The 21,834-nt window shown below is 44.9% G+C and overlaps 2 protein-coding genes across 2 annotated transcripts; both read left to right on the top strand.

The window, feature by feature from the left end:
* Window positions 5,363–6,128, top strand: LOC110431802. Its single transcript, XM_021451415.1, has 2 exons — window positions 5,363–5,889; window positions 5,997–6,128. Exons 1-2 carry the CDS (start codon window positions 5,418–5,420, stop codon window positions 6,041–6,043), a joined length of 519 nt encoding a protein of 172 aa, XP_021307090.1. The 5' UTR covers window positions 5,363–5,417; the 3' UTR covers window positions 6,044–6,128.
* On the top strand, window positions 14,995–17,202 carry LOC8059798 (solute carrier family 25 member 44). Its single transcript, XM_002468366.2, has one exon. The coding sequence runs from the start codon at window positions 15,815–15,817 to the stop codon at window positions 16,820–16,822; it is 1,008 nt and encodes a 335-aa protein (XP_002468411.1). The 5' UTR covers window positions 14,995–15,814; the 3' UTR covers window positions 16,823–17,202.

Raw genomic sequence — 21,834 nt, 5'->3', positions numbered from 1 at the left:
GGCTACATACTACTGTAGTATAGTACTTATATATGTGCAAAATTCGTCTCTTTATTATTATTAGCTATAAAAACCAGCGGCAACAAGTTGTACTATCCTATTTTTGCTTCTGAGGCTGAGCAATTAGCATCTTGATATAGATTTGCAAATTGTCAAATCATGTCTGCAATAGCTTTGAGTAAGCTGTCGTACTGCCAGTTCTTGATGAATCACATCCACGAGCACATCACTCGCTTTTAACATAGGCACGGCAAAGCCACAGAGCCGGGTTAGCGTGCTGCTACGCATGTTACCGTGTGAATCTAGGAACCGGGACTTCCATTCCAAATTGCTTTCCAAATTCCTACTCCATCATCAGACATCACCAATGAAAGATCAACTAAACTGACACAAACTCTTTTTAAATAGTGAAAGATACAGGCCGGTTAGATGCTGATTGGAAGACTTGCATTGACAGGGTACTAAATACAGTAATTTCCATGAGGGCGGGTAGATTAAACTAAACCCAACTTGGAGAGACTTTGAATTTTCTCCGGCGCAATATTTTACTCTCTAGCTCTGCAGAGATCTTTTCTTTCCCCTTGCTTGCCGTCGCATTCGCATCACGTAGTAGGGACCTGTCCTGCTGGCTACTCTGCAGTCTGCACTGAAGAAGTAGTCGTTGTTGTCGCCATCCGCTCTTAAAAAAAAAAACATTACGGTATGCCTCTGTAGCTTTCAGATCAGTAGCCGGGGCAGCATCGGCCATCGCGGCATGTCGCACAGGCGCCACTTGTGGCAACGCGTGGTGACTCATCCGATGCCGCGCGGCCTTTTTCTACTTTTTTTTTTTTATTTTCCGTCACATCGAATTTTTAGATGTATGTATGAAATATTAAATATAGATGAAAATAAAAACTAATTACATAGTTTGGTCGGAATTGATGAGACAAATCTTTTAAGCCTAGTTAGTTAGTCTATAATTGGACAATATTTGTCAAATACAAACGAAAGTATTAATATTCATATTTTATAAAATTTTTTGGAAGTAAACAAGGTCTGCTTGCTTGCATGGCCTGATTGGTGGGCCCATATCCAAAGGTTTTTTTTTGCACAAAGAAAATTTGTGTGTGTGTTCGTGTGTTTGTCTCGTATCGACATGCTATTTTTCACAGGAAATGTGGAAAATTATTCAATTCCAAGTGCAATTAAGAGTGGTTCAGTCAGAATCTGTGACACGAGATTCCTAGCTAGCCAAGCTTTGGACATGTACGTCATCGCCCATCTGTCATTGTTTAATGTAGTTAAAGATTCGTCACAGTATTATTTTTCAAATGAGCGTTGATAAGATATTCTGCAATTGTTTTCAGTTGTAAACATAGTGGGGATCATGACGTGTACCATGTTGTACATCAACTTCAATTCGCACCAAAAATATCCGCACTACTTTTGCTAGCTAGCTAGCTTAGATACATATAACATATATGAACGAGATTCTTAAGGCATGACTTCTGTGATAAACTCGAGGCATGAAAAAAGTATGTGTGTTTTAAATAAAAAAATGTGGATGTTTTATTGAACTGTCTAGCTAACACTCTGAGTACCTCTGGGATGTATGGAATGACAAATCAAAAGACATAGCTCAAAATATGAATATGTAGGCCAACAATTGTTATTCATTTTAGACAAAAGACATAGCCCAAAATGAATTCGCAGCACTGTAGCTACTAATCCGTGTAGTTGCAGGTTGCAGCTGCGGCTTCAAGCACGCAGAAGCGAGCAGAGGCGCTGGATCAAGAAGAAAAAAGTTTGAGAAAGAATGGGTTCCTATATATAATTAGCTTAAGCGATAATATACCAATAATAATGCACCAAGCCACCAAGTCAACTGGCCGGGCTTCATGCAGTTCGGATAAGCACATCATTCATTGTATGATTAAGTCGTAATCACGCATTACAAGTTTATTATGGCAAAACCAAAGGACACGCGATGCCACGGCACTAGCTAGCTACACAAAAGCAACGGGCTCTTGAACTTTCAAAGCCTATATTGCTTTGGGCCAATTAGAACATTCTAGAAGGTGTATATTATATAATTGAAAAGGCTCGATCGGTGCATGGCCCCCTCTTGCGACCCTTATCCACTAATCGTACCATCAACCAAAGCTAGTGCTATGTTGCATAGGATTAGGTATTTTATGGGTACGACAAAATGTAATATATGATCCCCTCAATCCCCTACCTTTACGCTAGACACTATCCCAAACGGCCGGCTAATCTTATCCATGCATGTTCTCAACTGACAACCTAACAGTACTATATTTAATTTGCGTGTGTGTTGGTAATGCTAATCTACTCGTAAATTGTACCGGCGCCACGTGATTAAGCTTAGCGAAAAAAGATGGCGGCAAAGAAGTGGAGTGCACAAGATGAAGAGGATGCAAGAATAAAAGAGAGCAAAAAATGTTTCCGGATATGTTAGTAGATCAGATCTATTAGCACATCGGCAAAGTCAAAAAGGATGATCGCACATCGATCGGATGAGAGATTTGGAGGTGTTAGAAGTTTCAAATTAAACCCGTCCTCCTCTTCATGTGTATGCACGTGATGTCAGCAATAGGCATAAGCAAAGGCATCACAGTGCAAATTTTTACTAAGGCCTTGTTTAGTTCGCAAAATTTTTCAAGATTCCCCGTCACATCGAATCTTGCGGCACATGTATGGAGCATTAAATATATATGAAAACAAAAACTATTTGCACAGTTCATCTGTAAACCGCGGGATGAATCTTTTGAGCCTAGTTACTCTATAATTGGACAATGTTTGTCAAATAAAAACGAAAGTGCTACAGTGTCGTTTTTCACCGGTTTTTGCCAACTGAACAAGGCCTAATACTATATCCGATTGAGGTGACCATTGGGAGACAACTAAAGAATTAAATACTAGTATGTCACAGTAATGCATTAAACTCAAAGATTTGGGCGGAGAACAATTCAAAGGGATTATAGCGACTAGCGAGGCATGCTATGGCAGGGGAACATGCGAATGCATCCGAGGAAAATCCAGAGATTGGTAATGTGAGTTCAGTGAGTTTCCTTGTACATATGTTCCTGCCACGGATCATCATTCCACACAGGAAAGTCTAGATGAAATGTCGTATGCTATGTGATAATGTGAAACCATGTGTACTAAAATGCTCCTAACACTCATTGTTAGGTTGATCTCAGGCCCAGCCCAACGGCTGGGGCCTCTTACCCCCTGGATCGCGCCCTGATCGGGGGCGCCCAACCGATCCATGGTTGGTGGGCCCCCGACGCGCTGCGCTATATAAACAGGAGTGGGGGCCGCAGGCACAAAACCCTAAGTTGGTCGTGCATACACCCCACTCGACAAACCCTAGGCCATCCGATCGGCAGTGCGCAGTGGCATCGGGAAGCTAAACCGCGCCGTCACTCTTCTACTCCTACCCCGCCGTCGTCGGTCAGTGCCGGTGAAGGCCCGAAGGACGACGGGATCTACTCCGTCACCACGTCAACGCCCTCGCCATGGACCCCACTGGATCTGCACCCGCCGCCAACGATGGTCGAAAACCTTACACTCTAGATCTATATGTTCTACATCATTGTAATAGATCTAGCCTGCATATGTATATCACTGTCTTTATTATTTTGTACCCCGAATCCCCGTTTTTGCTAGTAGTAGATCCTGTTAGATCTATCAATGGTATCGGCCGATCTACTAGTAGATCGGGCTCGGGGACTAGCACAGCAAGCACAGCAAGTAGAAGGAAGGGATTTTCGAAATCCTAAACCTAACTCAGTCAAAACCGAGACCACCCTAACCCTAACGCCCAGATCCAAACGCATAAGAACGTACAAGCACAGATCGGGGAAAGGGAAACCTAACCCCAGCAAGAACGAGAAACATAGCAGAGAAATCCAGATAAAAAAAAAGAGCACAGTCTCGGCGAGAAAGAACCCCGCATGGGGGTCAAGCACAGGGCACCCTCGCGACTCCCATCGACGGCGGCGCGCTCAACCATCACGGGGAGCGCGCACTCCGGCGATAGAGCCCGCGGGGCGCCACCTTCTCTGGCCACAAAGGCCGAGTTGCTGCTGCGGCGGACCGGCGGTCTTGCTGCTGGTAACGGCATGGGCTGGAGAAGAAAGCTAGAAGGAGACAGGCAGCGCGCAGTGAGAGAGCAAGCAAGAGAAATGGGGCTAGGGTTTCACTGCCTACCGGCCAAGGCCCTTTTTTGTCCACCCGAGATCAAAGGAGAGCCACTGGATCAAGATCAACGGCCAGAATTCGTTTGGACCAAATTGAGCCCAGGCGGGTTTCAGCGCTGGGCCGAATGCGCGCCGCCGGCCCAGGTTGCGGCCTGTTCAGCGCCGTGCTGACGCGAGCCTCGGCCGTGGGCTGATTTTCCCTGCTGGGCCGAATGAAGCAAGAAGAAAAAAAAACATAGGCATGCCCTGGGCACTGCACGCTGCTGGGCTGCAACTGGCCGTGGGCCGAATGGCTGGCCGCGGCTTGTTTAAGCATAGTGATTCCTTTTATATTTTATTTTATTTTCAGAAGCATTTAAATAATTATTTTGCTCAGTTTTAAATTCTATTTAATTTGCACCAACGTGTATATTATTTAGAAAGAACAGTCAGCTAGTTATGCTTCTGAAAATTGCAAGTAAATTAATGTTTTTCCGCTGCGCAAGTTAATTTTCGTTCTCATATTAAATTGAACCAACGGGATATTTAATTTGAGAAACGAGTTTTTTAAAGCCCAGTATTTTTGTGATATTGTTATTTTTTGACCAACGTTAATAATAACAATATTACAAAATTCCAAGTTCTAATTTTATGCATATATTCTATTCTGCCCAACGGTGATTAGAATTTATGTAGAGAGTTAATTTTTTGTATATCTTGATTTTGACCAACGTTAAATTAAGATATACAATTATTTTGCCTAGATTTAATGTTGATGTTCTCACTATTTTCTCATGTTTAATTTCAGACCAAGCGCTGAATGCGATGCACTTCATTAGTGCAATTCCAAAGCTGACGGGACAGAACTATGTTCTGTGGCGCGAGGAACTTGATGCTGCTCTAGCACTTGCTGAGATAGATTTGGCTCTTCAGGAGCCAAAGCCCACTGAGCCAGAGGAGCCCGAAAGGGCTCAGAATGAGACCGATGAAGCTTTTGCTAATCGGAAGCGAGACTTTGCTCCCATCAGAGCAAAGTATGATCTTGAGAAGTACAAGTGGGAAAAGTCAAACCGCAAGTGCAAGATTGTCATCAAGAAAACCATCACAGAGGGCCTAAGTGGTGCCATCCCAGAATGTGAGACAGCAAAAGAATACCTTGAGAAAGTGAAGAATCAGTTTACTGGTTCCACCAAAGCCCATGCTTCCACCCTGATCCAGAAACTCACTAACATGAGGTTCACAGGGGGGAGTGTGAGAGAGCACATTCTGAGCATGAGCACCATGGCAGCCAAGTTAGAGAAGCTAAAGATGCCCCTCGCTGATGGTTTCCTCATTCACCTAGCTCTAAACTCACTTCCCAAAGAGTATGAGACTTTTGTTGTTAACTACAACACACAGCCAGAGGAGTGGGATTTAGAGAAGGTGATTGCTATGTGTGTGCAAGAGGAAGAAAGGCTCAAGAATGCAAATGGTGGTTCCGTGAACTTTGTGAAAGGAAAGAACAAGAAGCCATTCTACAACAAGAAAGCTCCAGATGCCTCCACCTCCCAGAACAAGGGAGGAAGCACTTCACAGCCTAAAGCACAGCCAAAGCAAGACAACCAGCACAGGCAGGAGGACCCGGATCGCTGTAGATGGTGTAATGAGACAGGGCATTGGAAGCATGACTGCCCTAAGTTCATGAAACATTGCCTAGTGAAAGGTGAGGACATTATAACTTTTGTTGATGAATCCTTATATCTAAGTTATGCTAGATCCACATGGTGGATTGACTCAGGTGCAACTGTTCATGTTGCAAACTCTTTGCAGGGATTCAGTGGAGGGAGAACCCTTCAAAGAGGAGAAAGACAGATTAAGGTGGCCACTGGTGTTGAAGCTGAAGTTCAAGCTATAGGAAATTTATCTCTAGATTTAGCTAGTGGCTTCACCCTTGAGTTGCATAATGTTCTTTATGTTCCCTCTTTAGCTAGAAATTTAATTTCAGTTTCATGTTTGTCAGACTATGGTTTTGATTGCCACTTCAGCAAGAATGATTGTAAGCTACAGTTAAATAATAAATGTGTGGGTCTTGCCTTCCGACAAGACAAACTTTATTTATTATCTTTGTCTGAGAATGTGAATGCTGAATGTAATAATGCTGAGAATGCAATACCCGCAGATGCTAGCAAGAAAAGAAAGAGAATTGATTCCTCATCGAAATTATGGCACTGTCGTTTAGGCCATATTTCGAGGGGGAGAATAGAACGCTTAGTCAAAGAATCAATCCTCCCACCATTAGAACTCTCAGAGTTAGAGCAATGCGTTGATTGCATTAAAGGCAAGTTAGTAAAGAACATAAAGAAAGGCGCTAAGCGAAGCATGGGAGTACTAGAATTGATCCACACAGACATCTGTGGACCTTTTCCAGTGACATCTGTGGATGGTTTTGATTCCTTCATCACATTCACAGATGACTACTCTCGTTTTGGATACATCTATCCAATCAAAGAACGCTCAGAAGCTTTAGACAAATTTAAGATATTCAAGGCTGAGGTTGAAAACCAACTAGACAGAAAAATCAAAGTAGTAAGATCTGACCGTGGTGGGGAGTACTACGGTCGACATACCCCTTATGGACAAGTTCCTGGACCTTTTGCAAGGTTCTTACAGGAAAATGGCATAGTAGCCCAGTATTCAATGCCAGGGGACCCTCAGCAGAATGGAGTAGCAGAAAGGCGTAACCGTACTCTAATGGATATGGTGCGCAGCATGATGAGCTATTCCACTCTGCCACTGAGTTTGTGGATGGAGGCCTTAAAAACCGCCATTCATATTCTCAACAGAGTTCCAAGCAAGTCAGTACTTAAAACCCCGTATGAGTTGTGGACCGGCAGGAAACCCTCAGTAAACCATCTGCGTGTCTGGGGGAGCCCCGCTGAAGCAAAAGTGTTTAACCCAAACATAGGAAAGCTAGACCCCAAAACAGTAAGTTGTCATTTTATTGGCTATCCAGAAAAGTCGAAAGGTTATCGTTTCTACTGCCCTGGTAGACATACCAAGTTTGTGGAAACGAGACACGCTAGTTTTCTAGAAGATCAGATGATCAGGGGGAGCAAGGCAGCGCGAGAAATTAACCTTGAAGAGAAGCGGGTGTTCGTGCCCATTCCCATGGTGCAAGAACCCTACTTTACGCTGCCCGTTGTTGTTGGATCTACACCAGTAGTGACAACACCTGCTGCTTTTTCGCCTATGGCTAATTTGGAACCTGTCCCTCAGGAGCCGAATGAACCCATAGTCGAAGAACAACAGCCCCAACAAGAGCAACCTCAAGAAGAAATGCCAGTAGCAGAAACTTCTGGCAGACCTCAAAGAGCGAGAAAGTCTCCTATTCCAGATGACTATATAGTCTATGAATGCGAAGAAGTTCAGATGGAGGATGAACCCACTTCATTTGAAGAAGCCATGAGGAGCACCGAAGCATCTAAGTGGCAAGAAGCCATGGAAGATGAATTAAAGTCTATGAGTACCAATAAAGTTTGGGACCTAGAGGAAATTCCTGAAGGAGCCAAAACAGTAGGCTGCAAATGGGTCTACAAGGTGAAACGTGACTCCAAAGGGAACATAGAAAGGTACAAAGCAAGACTGGTAGCCAAGGGTTTCACTCAGCGAGAAGGGATAGATTATAATGAAACATTCTCTCCTGTCTCGAGCAAGGACTCTTTTAGAATCATAATGGCCCTAGTGGCACATTTTGATCTAGAATTGCATCAAATGGATGTGAAGACAGCTTTTCTCAATGGGGATCTAGAAGAAAGAGTATACATGGCACAACCGAAAGGTTTTGTTGTGACAGGCAAAGAAAGAATGGGCTGTCGCCTGAAGAAATCCATTTATGGATTAAAGCAAGCATCCAGGCAGTGGTATTTAAAGTTTGATAAGACAATCAGAAAGTTTGGGTTTAAAGACAACGTTGAGGACAATTGCGTATATGCAAAGTTTAAGAATGGGAAATACATTTTCCTAGTACTGTATGTAGATGACATTCTACTAGCCAGTAGTGATGTCACTCTACTGCAGGAAACCAAGAGATTTTTGTCCTCAAATTTCGATATGAAAGATTTAGGTGAAGCTTCTTTTGTCTTGGGCATAAAGATTCACCGAGATAGAAGTCGAGGGGTATTGGGATTGTCCCAAGAGGCATATGTAGAGAAAATATTGAAGAAATTCAATATGCATAAGTGTAGACCTTCACCTGCTCCTATTGTAAAAGGTGACAAGTATGGGGAACATCAATGTCCCAAGAGCAAGTTCGAGCGCGATCGCATGCAAGCCGTTCCATACGCTTCAGCTGTCGGAAGCTTACAGTATGCTCAAGTGTGCACACGCCCAGACCTGGCTTTTGTGACCGGGTTACTTGGTAGATATCAAAGTAATCCAGGTATGGAACACTGGAATCTAGTAAAGAAGTCTTAAGGTACTTGCAAGGCACGAAAGGGCTCATGTTAACCTATAGAAGATCTGATGACCTACAAATAGTAGGGTATTCAGATTCTGATTACGCGGGAGATGATAGAAAGTCTACCTCAGGGTATATATTCACTCTCGCGCAAGGAGCCATATCATGGAAGAGCTCAAAACAAACAATAGTCACTGCATCGTCCACAATGTATGCTGAGTTTATTGCTTGTTATGAGGCATCAGGACAGGTGAATTGGCTTAAGAAATTTATACCCAGTTTAAAGGTGGTCGACAGCATCGATAAACCACTAAAGTTGTATTGTGACAACGAGCCAGCAGTGTTGTATGCTCACAACAATAAGTCAAGCAATGCAGCCAAGCACATTGACATAAAATATTATGTTGTCAAGGATAAAATCCGGGATCACGTCATAAGTCTTGAACATATAAGCACAGAAAAGATGCTAGCGGATCCGCTTACCAAAGGCTTACCGCCCAACGTGTTCAGAGAACATGTAGCCGGCATGGGTTTAAGGGAAAGCCTGTGATTCCTGGATAGTAAGGGGCCCAAGGCGAGAATTCATCTCTAAATAGAAAAGTGTTTGTGGCTATCTAATCTAGCAGTGATAACTGTCAAGATGAAGCATGCTCAATACACTGATTTGTGATGGGGTGAGTTGACAAAGCGAGATAGCACAGTTGAGATCAAGGGGGAGAATGTTAGGTTGATCTCAGGCCCAGCCCAACGGCTGGGGCCTCTTACCCCCTGGATCGCGCCCTGATCGGGGGCGCCCAACCGATCCATGGTTGGTGGGCCCCCGACGCGCTGCGCTATATAAACAGGAGTGGGGGCCGCAGGCACAAAACCCTAAGTTGGTCGTGCATACACCCCACTCGACAAACCCTAGGCCATCCGATCGGCAGTGCGCAGTGGCGTCGGGAAGCTCCACCGCGCCGTCACTCTTCTACTCCTACCCCGCCGTCGTCGGTCAGTGCCGGTGAAGGCCCGAAGGACGACGGGATCTACTCCGTCACCACGTCAACGCCCTCGCCATGGACCCCACTGGATCTGCACCCGCCGCCAACGACGGTCGAAAACCTTACACTCTAGATCTATATGTTCTACATCATTGTAATAGATCTAGCCTGCATATGTATATCACTGTCTTTATTATTTTGTACCCCGAATCCCCGTTTTTGCTAGTAGTAGATCCTGTTAGATCTATCACTCATGTCAATGTCATAGCTCGGTTTGACATTCCAGGCCGAAAGAACTAGGCAAAGAGATGATAAGTTATGGCTGAAAGTTCAGTTGGCTGATTTGTTGTGAGACAAAAATACTGTTGAATAGCTACTAGATTTTACTGATAAGCTTCAGCGAACAATGATAATGCGTATTTACAGACAATTGAGCAAAATCTCGTGAAACCAATCATGTGGACAAATTGGTACAAACATACACCACTCGCAAGTCGGCCCTCTTTTGGAGAAGAAAACCAAATTGACCATAGATAGGGACACATTCGAACTCGCACGACTTGCAAGTCAGTTTCATCAGCGGGTCAATTACCTTTGCAATAGGAGCATCCTGCCGCACCGCTACTCCCCGCGGCGGCGCGGCCACCTTCCCGGCGACGTAGCTCAGGCGTATTCCAAAGGCGGAGAGCTCCCCGCGAGAGCAACTCCTCTCGGCAGTTCCTGATAGGACGGCCCCAGCCCCAGGCCAGGCCCCTGCCCCAGTGGATCAGTTCGCCGCACCGGAGAACAATGAACGCAAGGACGACGAACAGCAGCAGAGTCGGCTGGCCTAGCTTTCTGGGCTCTTTCCTCCCCCCCCCCCTGCCGGCCCCCGTCCGTCCGTCCGACGAGCTTACGGAGAGGCCCAATAATGGCAACCCCTACGTGCTGGCCCAGTAAGGGCAATACTGAAGGCCCTATCTTCGGATCGAAACCTTCAAGCCCAATGGCCATGCAAAACGATCTCATTTCTATTAAAAAAAATTGCAAAACGATCTCCAAAGGCACGAGCAGATGATTGTTGTTCTAAAAAAGGTTACTGTTGCTCTTTTTCCTTTTTTTTAACACCCTTCTCTTTTTTTTGTACTACCTCTAGTCTAGTCTAAAAAAAAAGACACGGATAATTTAGCAAGATAACGAAAAGACGCCAGCGATCATTCTTTATGATTGATCTCTTGACTAGATAAGGACTTGTTGATCGAGTCATTAGGGTGACTAATAAAGTAAGATCTTAAAATCAAGCTTGAGTTCCAACAGTTAAAGATATTTTGCTTCCTCGATTCTTTGTTCGTCACGCTGACAGCTTTACTTTTGCTGCATTTTTGTACTGACGAGAAATAAAACATTACGCTCTCGCGACTCTACGGTTCATGGGAGGGCACGTCGAGTGGGACGGTGTGAGGGTCAGAGAAGGAAGCATGACAGCATTTCAACTGCAACAGGGCGGAATTAGGCTTCCAGCGAGATATACAAGTACACAACCCTCTCAGAACAGATGGCTGCTGCCAATATATCACACGGCAATAAGTGTTTCTCCAAACAGACGGATTTCTCTTTCGTTTATGTTGTCATGTTGTGACTGCAGAGCATTTTTCTAAATCTTTTCCGTCTGCTTTTCAGTCATTTTGCAGGCATGGAAAGTGGTATCACAGCCATTGATGTTCAGGTTAACCATCAAAGTCAGTTAAGTTGGTCATCAGATTTGGCATTGGTGATTATGAATCCAATTCCTTGAGCTCGGTGAAGCCTCCATCCTATCTAGGCTCAATAATACTTACCGTCGAAGACACAAGATGATCAAACAACCAAGGGGAGAGCCGGCTATGCTATCAAAGTGCGAGAACAAGCACTCTCGGTGCTTCTATCATGGCCCCTTCTCGTGAGCCTTGTGGCCCCAACGGGCCCTGCACCCTTGACGGAAGCATTACCTATGTCTTTAGAAGTAGATCACCAGTAGCTTTTACTTGTCTATGTTCTGTAATATGGGAATTCCTTTCCCACCACACTAGGGGACTGTGCTTATATATATTAAAGTTTGTTGTTGTAAAAAAAAGCTTTCTCTCCATCGCAACCGCAATTTACCTAGCTACGAAACTGCTTCACACGATCAGTCAAACGCAGACGGGGTTTCCATGTATATATGGTTTACTTGAGCCCTACTCATTTTATTTCTTTTTAACCATCGTTCTCACTTCGAGATTTTAAACATATATACTTAACTTTAACTAAATATATAGAAATTTTTAATAGTACAGTACATAATTAGTACCATTAGATATATCTTTCCTTATAAATTTATTTGAAGATGTAAACGTTGCTAATATTTTTTTAAAAAAAAACAATTATGTTTAAAAAGTTGACCAGCATAAATACCAAAGCGATATTAAAAAAGGTCGTCGACTGAACAGTGAACAACAAACCCCCCCCCCCCCCCCTCTCTTCTCCAATTACGTACTTGCTCTGTTATTTAGTCTTTTATTAAGTTATTATAATCTCGAGACCTTGACCACTGGATTGGTACAATCAGCAGTACTTGCACATGTAACTAGTCAAATTTCGATGCCCTCGATAGTTGTATATACTATATATATTTAAATAATCGAAGATGAGACAACGATTTAATGGTTTACATCCCTCGTTTTCGGGTTTGGTTCTGAGCATTAGAACACTCTGATGCCGCCTTCTGCCCAAATCCATGTGCTCGTAGCGAGCACTAGGTCTTAGAAACTGTCATTAAACTTTTTCATTGAAACTGATCTTGCAAAAAAAAAAGTAAGAATATGCACTAGGAGTAACAATTTTTGCTCCAATATATAATTTCTTATCATGCTGCTAGTATGTTCCCATTGAACAATAAACATTATTATGACAAACAACTTTGTACACCCACTTCTCATTCTTCGAATAGCCAGGCCAATTTGTCTATTCTATGCTAACACTTTTGCTCCAACTTATTGCACGTCTTCTACTCCTATCTCTCCTCCTTGCACCTTCCTAGTACACACATTATTAGAGCTCTCCAATGGTCTTATAGCCAAGCTACTCATAGAAGCACTAAACTAGGCACTAGTTGTGGGTCCCGGTAACAAGTGCTTGTGAGGAGGTATGAAAGAGAACATGACACATTTTACTACATAATAAAAGAAATGCTTTTGTAGGCAAATAGAAGACAACTATCACACAAAAATGGGTCTTTTATAACTTAATTTATAGTTAAACACTTTGCTCTGTTATAAGCATTGCTCTAATACATTTTTACTTGTATCTCTTATTCTTGTTGTCTATGCACCATACATTTTTTTAATTCCACTTAATTTTCATACCCAAAATTAAAATGACAAATAAATATGGTAGGAGGCAAAACACTACAGAGGGATTTTTCTAGAAGGACTACAGAGAGATTTGGAGCCATAGATTTTTTTTTGTTTTTTTATAATAATAACTTGGAGCCATAGATTGGAGGGTGAAGGAAAGGATCCTGCCAAGCGACGACGTAACCGTAATAGCACGTCATTGTTGTGCAACAGACGCGTCCCCCTGGCAACTGCCTGCCCAAGGGCTCGGTGGCCGTCCAAGCCCACACGGCCGGGCGCGCCGCGCGTGGCCCCTCGAGAATCCAACGGCCGGCCACGTTGGGCCCGCCCACAAGATGTGCGCGTAGCCCATGGATCCTCCAACTCTACGGGCGCCCAACAAACCGCATCGCGTCCCTCTCACGCCTGCACCGCACGCACCCCAGATCGGAACAAAGCTGCTGACCCAACCGGTGCTGCACGTACAATACGTGGGCCCCGTGAGCAGGACCCACTGAGTGGAGCAGTGTAGTGAAGGGCTAAGCTCCCGGAGGCCGGAGCCCACAGGAAACGGACAAACGGTGCCGCGCGTCGTCTGGACCGCAACGTTTCAGAAACAGAAAAAATAAAATAAAAATAAGAACGGCACATTACTGGCACCGTACTAGACTCTCTACTTCCATGTTTGGCGCATGACTCCCATATCTCTGTCCCACCTATGTGGATTCTTCTTGACATTTTTTTTTGAGTTTTTCTTCTTGAGAATTGTTCGGCCTTGTTTAGTTTTCAAAAAATTTCAAGATTTTCCGTCACATCGAATCTTGCGGCACATGTATGGTGCATTAAATATATATATGAAAATAAAAACGAATTATACAATTTATTTGTAAATCGCAAGACGAATTTTTTAAACCTAGTTACTCAATTATTGGACAATATTTGTCAAATAAAAACGAAAGTATTACAGTATCGAAATCCAAAAAAAATTACGAACTCAACAAGGCCTTAGGCAATTGTTTGGTTCGGCTATGACCTTCTAAATTTAGTCTTATTTAGTTATTTTTTATCCAAATACTATGATTAAATAGGATTAAATAGGTTTTAGTTTTCTCTAGCAACTTTAGAGTGACAAAATAGAACTAAACTATTTATGAGAGGCTAAAGTTTAGCTGCCGAAATCAAACACCCTCTCTAATACGGAACAAGTTGGGGGTTGCTTGTTCCCAAACCAAGTTTCTAAGGCCCTGTTTAGTTCCCCATCAAAAAATATTTTATCCATTACATCGAATCTTAGGACACATGCATGGAACATTAAATGTAAATAAAAAATAAATTAATTATACAGTTTGGTTGAGAATCGCGAGATGAATCTTTTAAGCCTAGTTAGTCCATGATTAGCTTTAAGTGCTACAGTAACCGACATGTGCTAATGATAGATTAATTATGCTTAATAGATTTGTCTTACAGTTTCCAGACGAACTATGTAATTTGTTTTTTATTAGTTTCTAAAAACCTCTTCCGACATCTCTCCGACACATCCGATATGACATCCAAAAAATTTTCATCTTAAATCTAAACAGGGCCTAAAACCAGCTAGGCAGCTGGGAACCTGTTTTCCTGTTTTTTTTTGTTTTCAGCCGTATTTTTTCTGCTAACCAACAATGATTTTTTTCTCATAATAAATCATCTAACAATGATTTCAGCTATGATTTTTCAGATCAGCGAACATAAGAGTGATTTTTTTTTTGCCAACTCCTTTGCATGATGGATTTCTCGATGCTTTTAGCTTTTGCCTCTTGTAGTTCAGCATGCATTTGTCGAGCATTCTAACAAATGGGATTGCTCGCACGCCCTTCACGCCCTAAACGTTTGCTTGGCCCTTTCAAAGCACGAATTCCTTTTTAGCACCTTGTTCTACCCTAGGTAGAGCATTTTACACGCAAATGTAAAACTCAATTTTATCCAAAAGCGAATAGGCAAGTGCCATGACCTTTTAATAATGTGTAAAAGCCGTACGGTACGATCTTCCACAATAGCGTGTGGAGAGCATATCTAACAACTCATCACTTCTAGCGTTCCTTTTTCTGTTGAATCCGTGACCTCGGCGTCAAGCTCGTGCACTTCTGAATCTGTGCACTACACTACACGTACTCTAATCCAGCTGCTTCCAATAATGCAAAAAAGAGAGAGGAAAAAACCGTATATTTGGAACAGCCCGCGAATGATAGCACACGGAAATGTTTGGGCCAGCGTGTCCGCGACCCATCATCTCCTTTGGTTTTTATTGTGGGCGAGGTCCGTGTGTCTCTGTGTGCGCAACACTCCAACCCCGCGCATTGAAAACTCTCTCCCGCGAGATCCAGCCAATGGGCGACGCCCACCGTTCCCCACCGGCGGTCTCCGGTCGTCCCGGGCCCCCTCGTGCAATAGTAACCGATAAAGCCCAGCGTCCCGACACGCACCTCCGCCGGCACGTGCCGGTCCATCTCGCTCCCGATAAGGCAGTGCGGGTGTGGCCACGCCACCAACCTTCTGTATAAATATTTCACTTACCCCCTCGGGATCCCGAAGAATCGCATTCTCCGCGCTGCTTCACACTACTACCGTTCTTTTTTTTCGTTTCACAAGGATCCGGAGCGATCCGCTTTTCTGCACTCGGTTCCGGTTGAGAGGGTTTCTGCAGTTCTGCTCATCGGAGTCGGAGGAGGAGGAGCTTCTGTCGCGTCGGGGGCCGGAGTAGGATCTCTGCAGGGCCGAGATGGTGGTGCATCTCTGAGTTACTGCCTGCCTCGCGAGGTTCGTTTGGGTTCTGGTAGGCGAGAGTTGCTGGCTGGTACCTGCGGCTAGTAATTGTAAAAGGAAGCAGTACTGGAGGAAACGATGAGCTTCGGCGCTGTGGACATGGAGGAGGAGAGCGGCGCGGCGGCGGCGGCGGCCGCAGCGGCGGAGGAGATCCGCCGTCTGCCGGCCGAGGTGAACTGGGAGATGCTCGACAAGTCGCGGTTCTTCGTCCTGGGCGCCGCGCTCTTCTCGGGCGTGTCCGCGGCGCTGTACCCGGCCGTGGTGGTGAAGACGCACCTGCAGGTGGCGCCGCCGCCGCAGGCGGCCATGGCGACGGCCGCCTCCATCCTCCGGCGGGACGGCCTCCGTGGGTTCTACCGCGGGTTCGGCGCGTCGCTGGCCGGCACGGTGCCCGCGCGCGCGCTCTACATGGCGGCGCTCGAGGCCACCAAGAGCTCCGTGGGCTCGGCCGCAGTCCGGCTGGGCGTGTCCGAGCCCGCCGCGTCGGCCGCCGCCTCCGCCGCGGCGGGCGTGTCCGCGGCCGTCGCGGCGCAGGTGGTGTGGACGCCCGTGGACGTCATCAGCCAGCGGCTGATGGTCCAGACCCCGGCCTCCTGCCGCTACCGCGGCGGCGCGGACGCCTTCCGGAAGATCCTCCTGGCCGACGGCGTCCGCGGCCTGTACCGCGGCTTCGGCCTCTCCATCCTCACGTACGCGCCGTCCAACGCGGTGTGGTGGTCGACCTACGCCGTGGCGCAGCGGTGCATGTGGCGCGCCGTGGGGACCGAGCGCTCCGAGAGCTGCGCCTCGCTGATGGCCGTGCAGGGCGCCAGCGCGGCCGTGGCCGGGGCCGCCTCGGCGCTGGTGACCATGCCGCTCGACACCGTGAAGACGCGGCTGCAGGTGATGGAGGCCGACGCGGCGGCGGCGGCGGGGAGGCCCACGCTGGCGAGCACCGTCCGCGGGCTGCTCAAGGAGGGCGGCTGGGCGGCGTGCTACCGTGGGCTGGGGCCGAGGTGGGGGTCCATGTCGCTGTCCGCGGCCACCATGGTGACCACCTACGAGTTCCTCAAACGGCTCTCCGCCAAGGACGGCTCCTTGGGCTAGATCCATCCTTCCTTCGCCGTCCTTGTTAATTAACCGTAACGATCGTCAAGCGACTGCGTGTCCCCGCCGTCGTCCTCGAAGTCGAAGAACGAAGCGATCGATCCATGGGGATGGGGGGGTTAATTAGGTGTCCTCTCTTCTCTCTTGTACATATTGCTCATCAGGTTATTTGCCGTCCTTCTTGTTTTCTTGATCCGGCGCTATAGAGGGTGGGCAGGAAGAAGACGAAGAACTAGAAGGGGTTTTAGGATGCAAAAATTTTGCTGTGGGCTGTGGCCAAGGCGCCATGCTGCTGCTTTTGATGATGATGATGAAAACTTGTGTGAAATGAAGAACTTCTATCCAAAAACTTGCGTCGATTTCCCTGCCCCTGTACAGTACCCCGATTGTCAGCATTGATGAGAATCCTGTTGTTTTGCCTAGTGCCAGTGCTGTTGCTCTAGCTGCGTCGCTGTCATGGCGTTGCTTCATGGAATGGAAGACTCGATGCCCGTCTGCTGTCGCGTCGTTTCTTTCCGCCATTTTTCTTCGCTTCGTTCTGCGTAGTACCCGGGACAGCGAGGGCGAAGATGTCCTTCCGGATTCTTCCACCGGCTTTGCTTCGATGAACCTCTCCTTCCGGATTCCCGGAACCTGGGACAAGAGAAGGAAAAGAAGAAAAAAAAAAGTGCCGGAGACGCGAGAAAAGTTAGGTCGCACGATAGATCAGTCCACTCCACTGGTGAAGTGGCGACGGGTTTCGAATTCGGTTCCTTGAGAAGGCGGGGTGCTTTGACATTGGAGGATTAAAAAAAAAAGAGCGCTAGGAATTTGGTGGATGATTTTTAAATTTTAAAAGGCTCTAGAAATTCCCGAGCATGACACCAATGACAGCGAAAGAAATGCGGATATGAACACCTGTATGATCAGGCGGCAGGTGGTGATGTTTGCTAGGGCTGCGTATCATAAGCTGTGTGCTCCCCGGTTCTCACACACACGCCGTGGCGCTTCTTTGACTTTAGATCGACCGGAGAAGTCTCGAGAAACCTGGCCGTCGTCTAAACTCGTCACGTAGAAAAAGCAGCAGCAGCTGCAGATCACCGGAGAGCACGGATAAAATAAGCAGGTGGATTTATCGCGTGGGCCGCTACAGCCGTCTCGGTCCAGTCCAGCCACAGTCCTCGCCGGATCGGGTCCGGTGACGGGTGGGTCTGGGACTGGCCGTGCCGTGGCGCGTCATGACGCCTCACGGCCGGGCCCCGGTGCGCGCGCGTCGCTCTCTGGCCACTGGCAAGATCCGAATGCGCGCGGTTTTGTTGGGCCTGGGCACCGGTATGGGCGTGTATGGCCGGCGGGTGCGATGCAGTGAATGGTTGGCTAGGTTGGATTCTCCTCGTCGCTTTGCCTCGGCTCGATTGATAGGCTACGAACTCTAGTAGGTAACGACAGATCACTTGTCGCGTGCTCCGATTCCGAATCAGGAGGCTGCACCCGGTCCTGGATTTGGCTGCCATCTGGTCCCTCTCCTGCCTCTAATGATCTCATCCACAAATGGCCTCGTTGGCATCCTAGGATCTGGATTAGGTACTGTTTTAGCTTGGCATGATGATCTACTGAAATTCTAAAATTATAGGATTCAGATTGATTGAAACACTGAAAACAAAATGTTGCTTCTAACGCTTTCATAGCTCCGCTCCCTGGTGATTTTTTTTTATTTTAGCTAAAATTCAAAACATATTTCAAATCCGACCTGGTTTCGATTTTTTTTTTAAAACTAACCCATTTGGCCCCGCCACCATACATGGCGGGCAAATACACTATACCCCGCCATGCATGGCGGCGGGGCTACTTACGTGTACCCCGCCATGGATCATGGCGGAGTATGACCAGACAGCCTACTCGTGCCAACAGTTCAGTTGTGTCTATGTGCCAACTTCTCTTGTCCAATCCTACCTGGCTGCCAACGTCCACCGTGGAGAGTTGGGTGTGGTCAAGGGGAGCTAAACGAGGCATGCGTCGAGGTCGTTGGTTGAGTAACCGTCTGCCAATTTCCTCCTGTTTTCCTTGGAGCGAAGGGCAACGCGAGCGGGTAGCCCGAAAAGACATGAATAACAAAGCATTTGTCGCTGCCACTCAGGCCTTGTTTACTTGCAAAATATGAATAGTACCAATTTCGTTTGTATTTGACAAATATTGTCCAATTATGGACTAACTAGGCTCAAAAGATTCGTCTCGTCAATTCCGACCAAACTGTGTAATTAGTTTTTATTTTCATCTATATTTAATACTTCATGCATACGTCTAAAGATTCGATGTGACGGAAAATCTGAAATTTTTGCAAAATTTGTTGGGAACTAAGGCCCTGTTTAGTTCCCCACCAAAAAATTTTTCATCCATCCCATCGAATCTTTGGACACATGCATGGAACATTAAATGTAGATAAAAAAATAAACTAATTACACAGTTTAGTTGAGAATCACGAGACGAATCTTTTAAGCCTAGTTACTCCATGATTAGCCTTAAGTGCTACAGTAACCCACATATGCTAATGATAGATTAATTATGCTTAATAAATTTGTCTTGCAGTTTTCTGACGAGCTATGTAATTTGTTTTTTTATTAGTTTCTAAAAACCCCTCCCGACATCCTTCCGACACATCTGATGTGACACCCAAAAAATTTTCATCCCCAATCTAAACAAACAAGGCCTCACTGAAGGTTTACGGTGACATGCAGTGAAAACGTGCCACTGCCGCGGATCGTGTCAAACATCGCACTTAAATTCCATGGTGCACTTTCTTTTAATGGTTGGAAAATTGTGCGGTAATCAAGGCTAAGACTTACGTTCTACTGAGTTATTGTAATAAGCGTGCAGTGTGGAACATCTAAAGTCATTCTTTCGAGTGCCTCGTCCAGACGGAAGGTGAGGCTTGTTTTAGTTCACTCCGAAATCCAAAAAGTTTTCAAAATTCCCTGTCACATCGAATCTTACGGCACATGCATGAAGCATTAGATATAGATAAAAAAAACTAATTACACAGTTTGTCTGTAAATCACGAGATAAATCTTTTGAGTCTAGTTAGTCCATGATTAGATAATATTTGTCAAATAACAACGAAAATACTAAAGTATCGAAATCTGAAATCTTTTCAGAACTAAACAAGGCCTGACCTGCCCGGCGACGGTACGTCGATACCAGACTAATTAATGTGTAGTGTCCTTGCCCTGGCTTGTAGCGTCTTTGACGTTAAAGCTGTGCTAATCTCATCAGTCATCACTCATCACTAATGTGTGATGTACTGCTGTACATATCAGTGACGAAGTCACGGCATGACAGATTGACAGTTACCTCAAACCAACTGCTTCCCCTGCCACGTCTCACGTTACATCCTCTCTTGAACCTCTGCGCCTCCACCTGCTACTGCCTACTGGTACACCTCGTTTGAATTTATCAACAATTATTTTTTTAACAAAATAATAATATTTTTTATAATAAATTAACATCAATATCAACAGCAATTAAATTTCAACGAGCCAAACATACCATGCTTAGCCACTATTGTTGTCCATCCATCAACTTTTGAGTCTTGATAAGGTACGGTGTACCACATACTCCCTCTGATCTTTTTTAATTGTCGTTGTTAGTCTGCGTGCCATAAGTTTGACTCGATTTGTAAAAAATACGTGCAACATTTGTATCTCTAAATAAATTTGTTAAAAAACTAGATTCAAAGATCTTTCTAATGATACTAATTATATATTATAAATATTAATATTTTTTAATATATAATTGCCGGCAGTTGTTTTCCGAGAAGCACAAGTGACAATTAAAAAGAGACGGAGGGAGTAGCTTGTTAAGGCATTCTCTTTTTCTTCAGCGTGCGTGACACCCCTAAAAGGCCAACAACAACCGCAGGCAGTTCCTGATTGAATAATGCAAGTACTCTCTCCATCAAAAAATATAAGATGTTTGACTTTTTTATCCTGAGTTTGACCACTTGCCTCATTCAAAAATTTATGCCAATATAGTCAAATTTAAGTTGTTATTGAAGAACTTTTATTAATGAACCATGCTACGACAAAATAAGTGATATTTTACATAAATTTTTGAATAAGTTGAGTGGTCAAACTTAATATTAAAAAGTCAAACATCTTATAATTTGAGATATATTGAGTACTATACTTCCGTTTTAAACAGGTTTACAATAAACATATATTCCATAAAATTCTAATGATACTTATTATAATCATAAATATATTTCACATATTTCATAAATAATTTATCGATTTACGATTTTTGAAGAGGGGTTTAGTATTTTTGTACTTATTTTTGAGCAACTTGTACCTTTTCTTTTGGGCTGGAACCTGCGAAAGAGGCCAGTTCGGCTTAATTTCATGGAGGCCCATTGTGACCAGCGATCAACTCGTCATGCTGCCCACGGACATGTGCGGCCAAGAAAACTGATTCACACCCATTTTTCCATTGTGATTTTGCAAGAGCAGTTTGGTAGGCCTTGTTTAGTTCCTAAAAATTTTAGATTCTCTGTCACATCGAATCTTTAGACACATGCATAGAGTATTAAATATAGATAAAAATAAAAATTATTTACACAGTTTGGTCGGAATTGACGAGACGAATCTTTTAAGCTTAGTTAGTCCATGATTGCACGATATTTGTCAAATACAAACGAAAGTGTTACAATGTCGATTTCCCAAAATTTTTGAAACTAAACAAGGCCTTGCGGCATCTCCCCCCATAAAGACAGATCTCCTTTGTAGATCAGCAAGTGGTGCAAGACTTTGTAAATTTCATTCTTCACCCTCACATTTCAGGTGAACTGTTTCAAACAATACTCACGACTTGTGGTTTATTTGGAGAGCAAGATGGGCAAAGATTTTAAACAAAAGACATGGACTGTAAGGCAAGTGCACCATGCAACTACAGCTGAAATACAAGGTACAAAACTTGTAAATTTTGCAGGTGATGATCAAAACCCAACGACCACCACTCAACTTGAGGAGTTGGATGAACAG

Source organism: Sorghum bicolor, chromosome 1 (genome assembly GCF_000003195.3).
Source record: "Sorghum bicolor cultivar BTx623 chromosome 1, Sorghum_bicolor_NCBIv3, whole genome shotgun sequence".
Classification (NCBI taxonomy): Eukaryota; Viridiplantae; Streptophyta; class Magnoliopsida; order Poales; family Poaceae; genus Sorghum; species Sorghum bicolor.
This window is presented reverse-complemented; position numbering and strand designations above follow the sequence as displayed.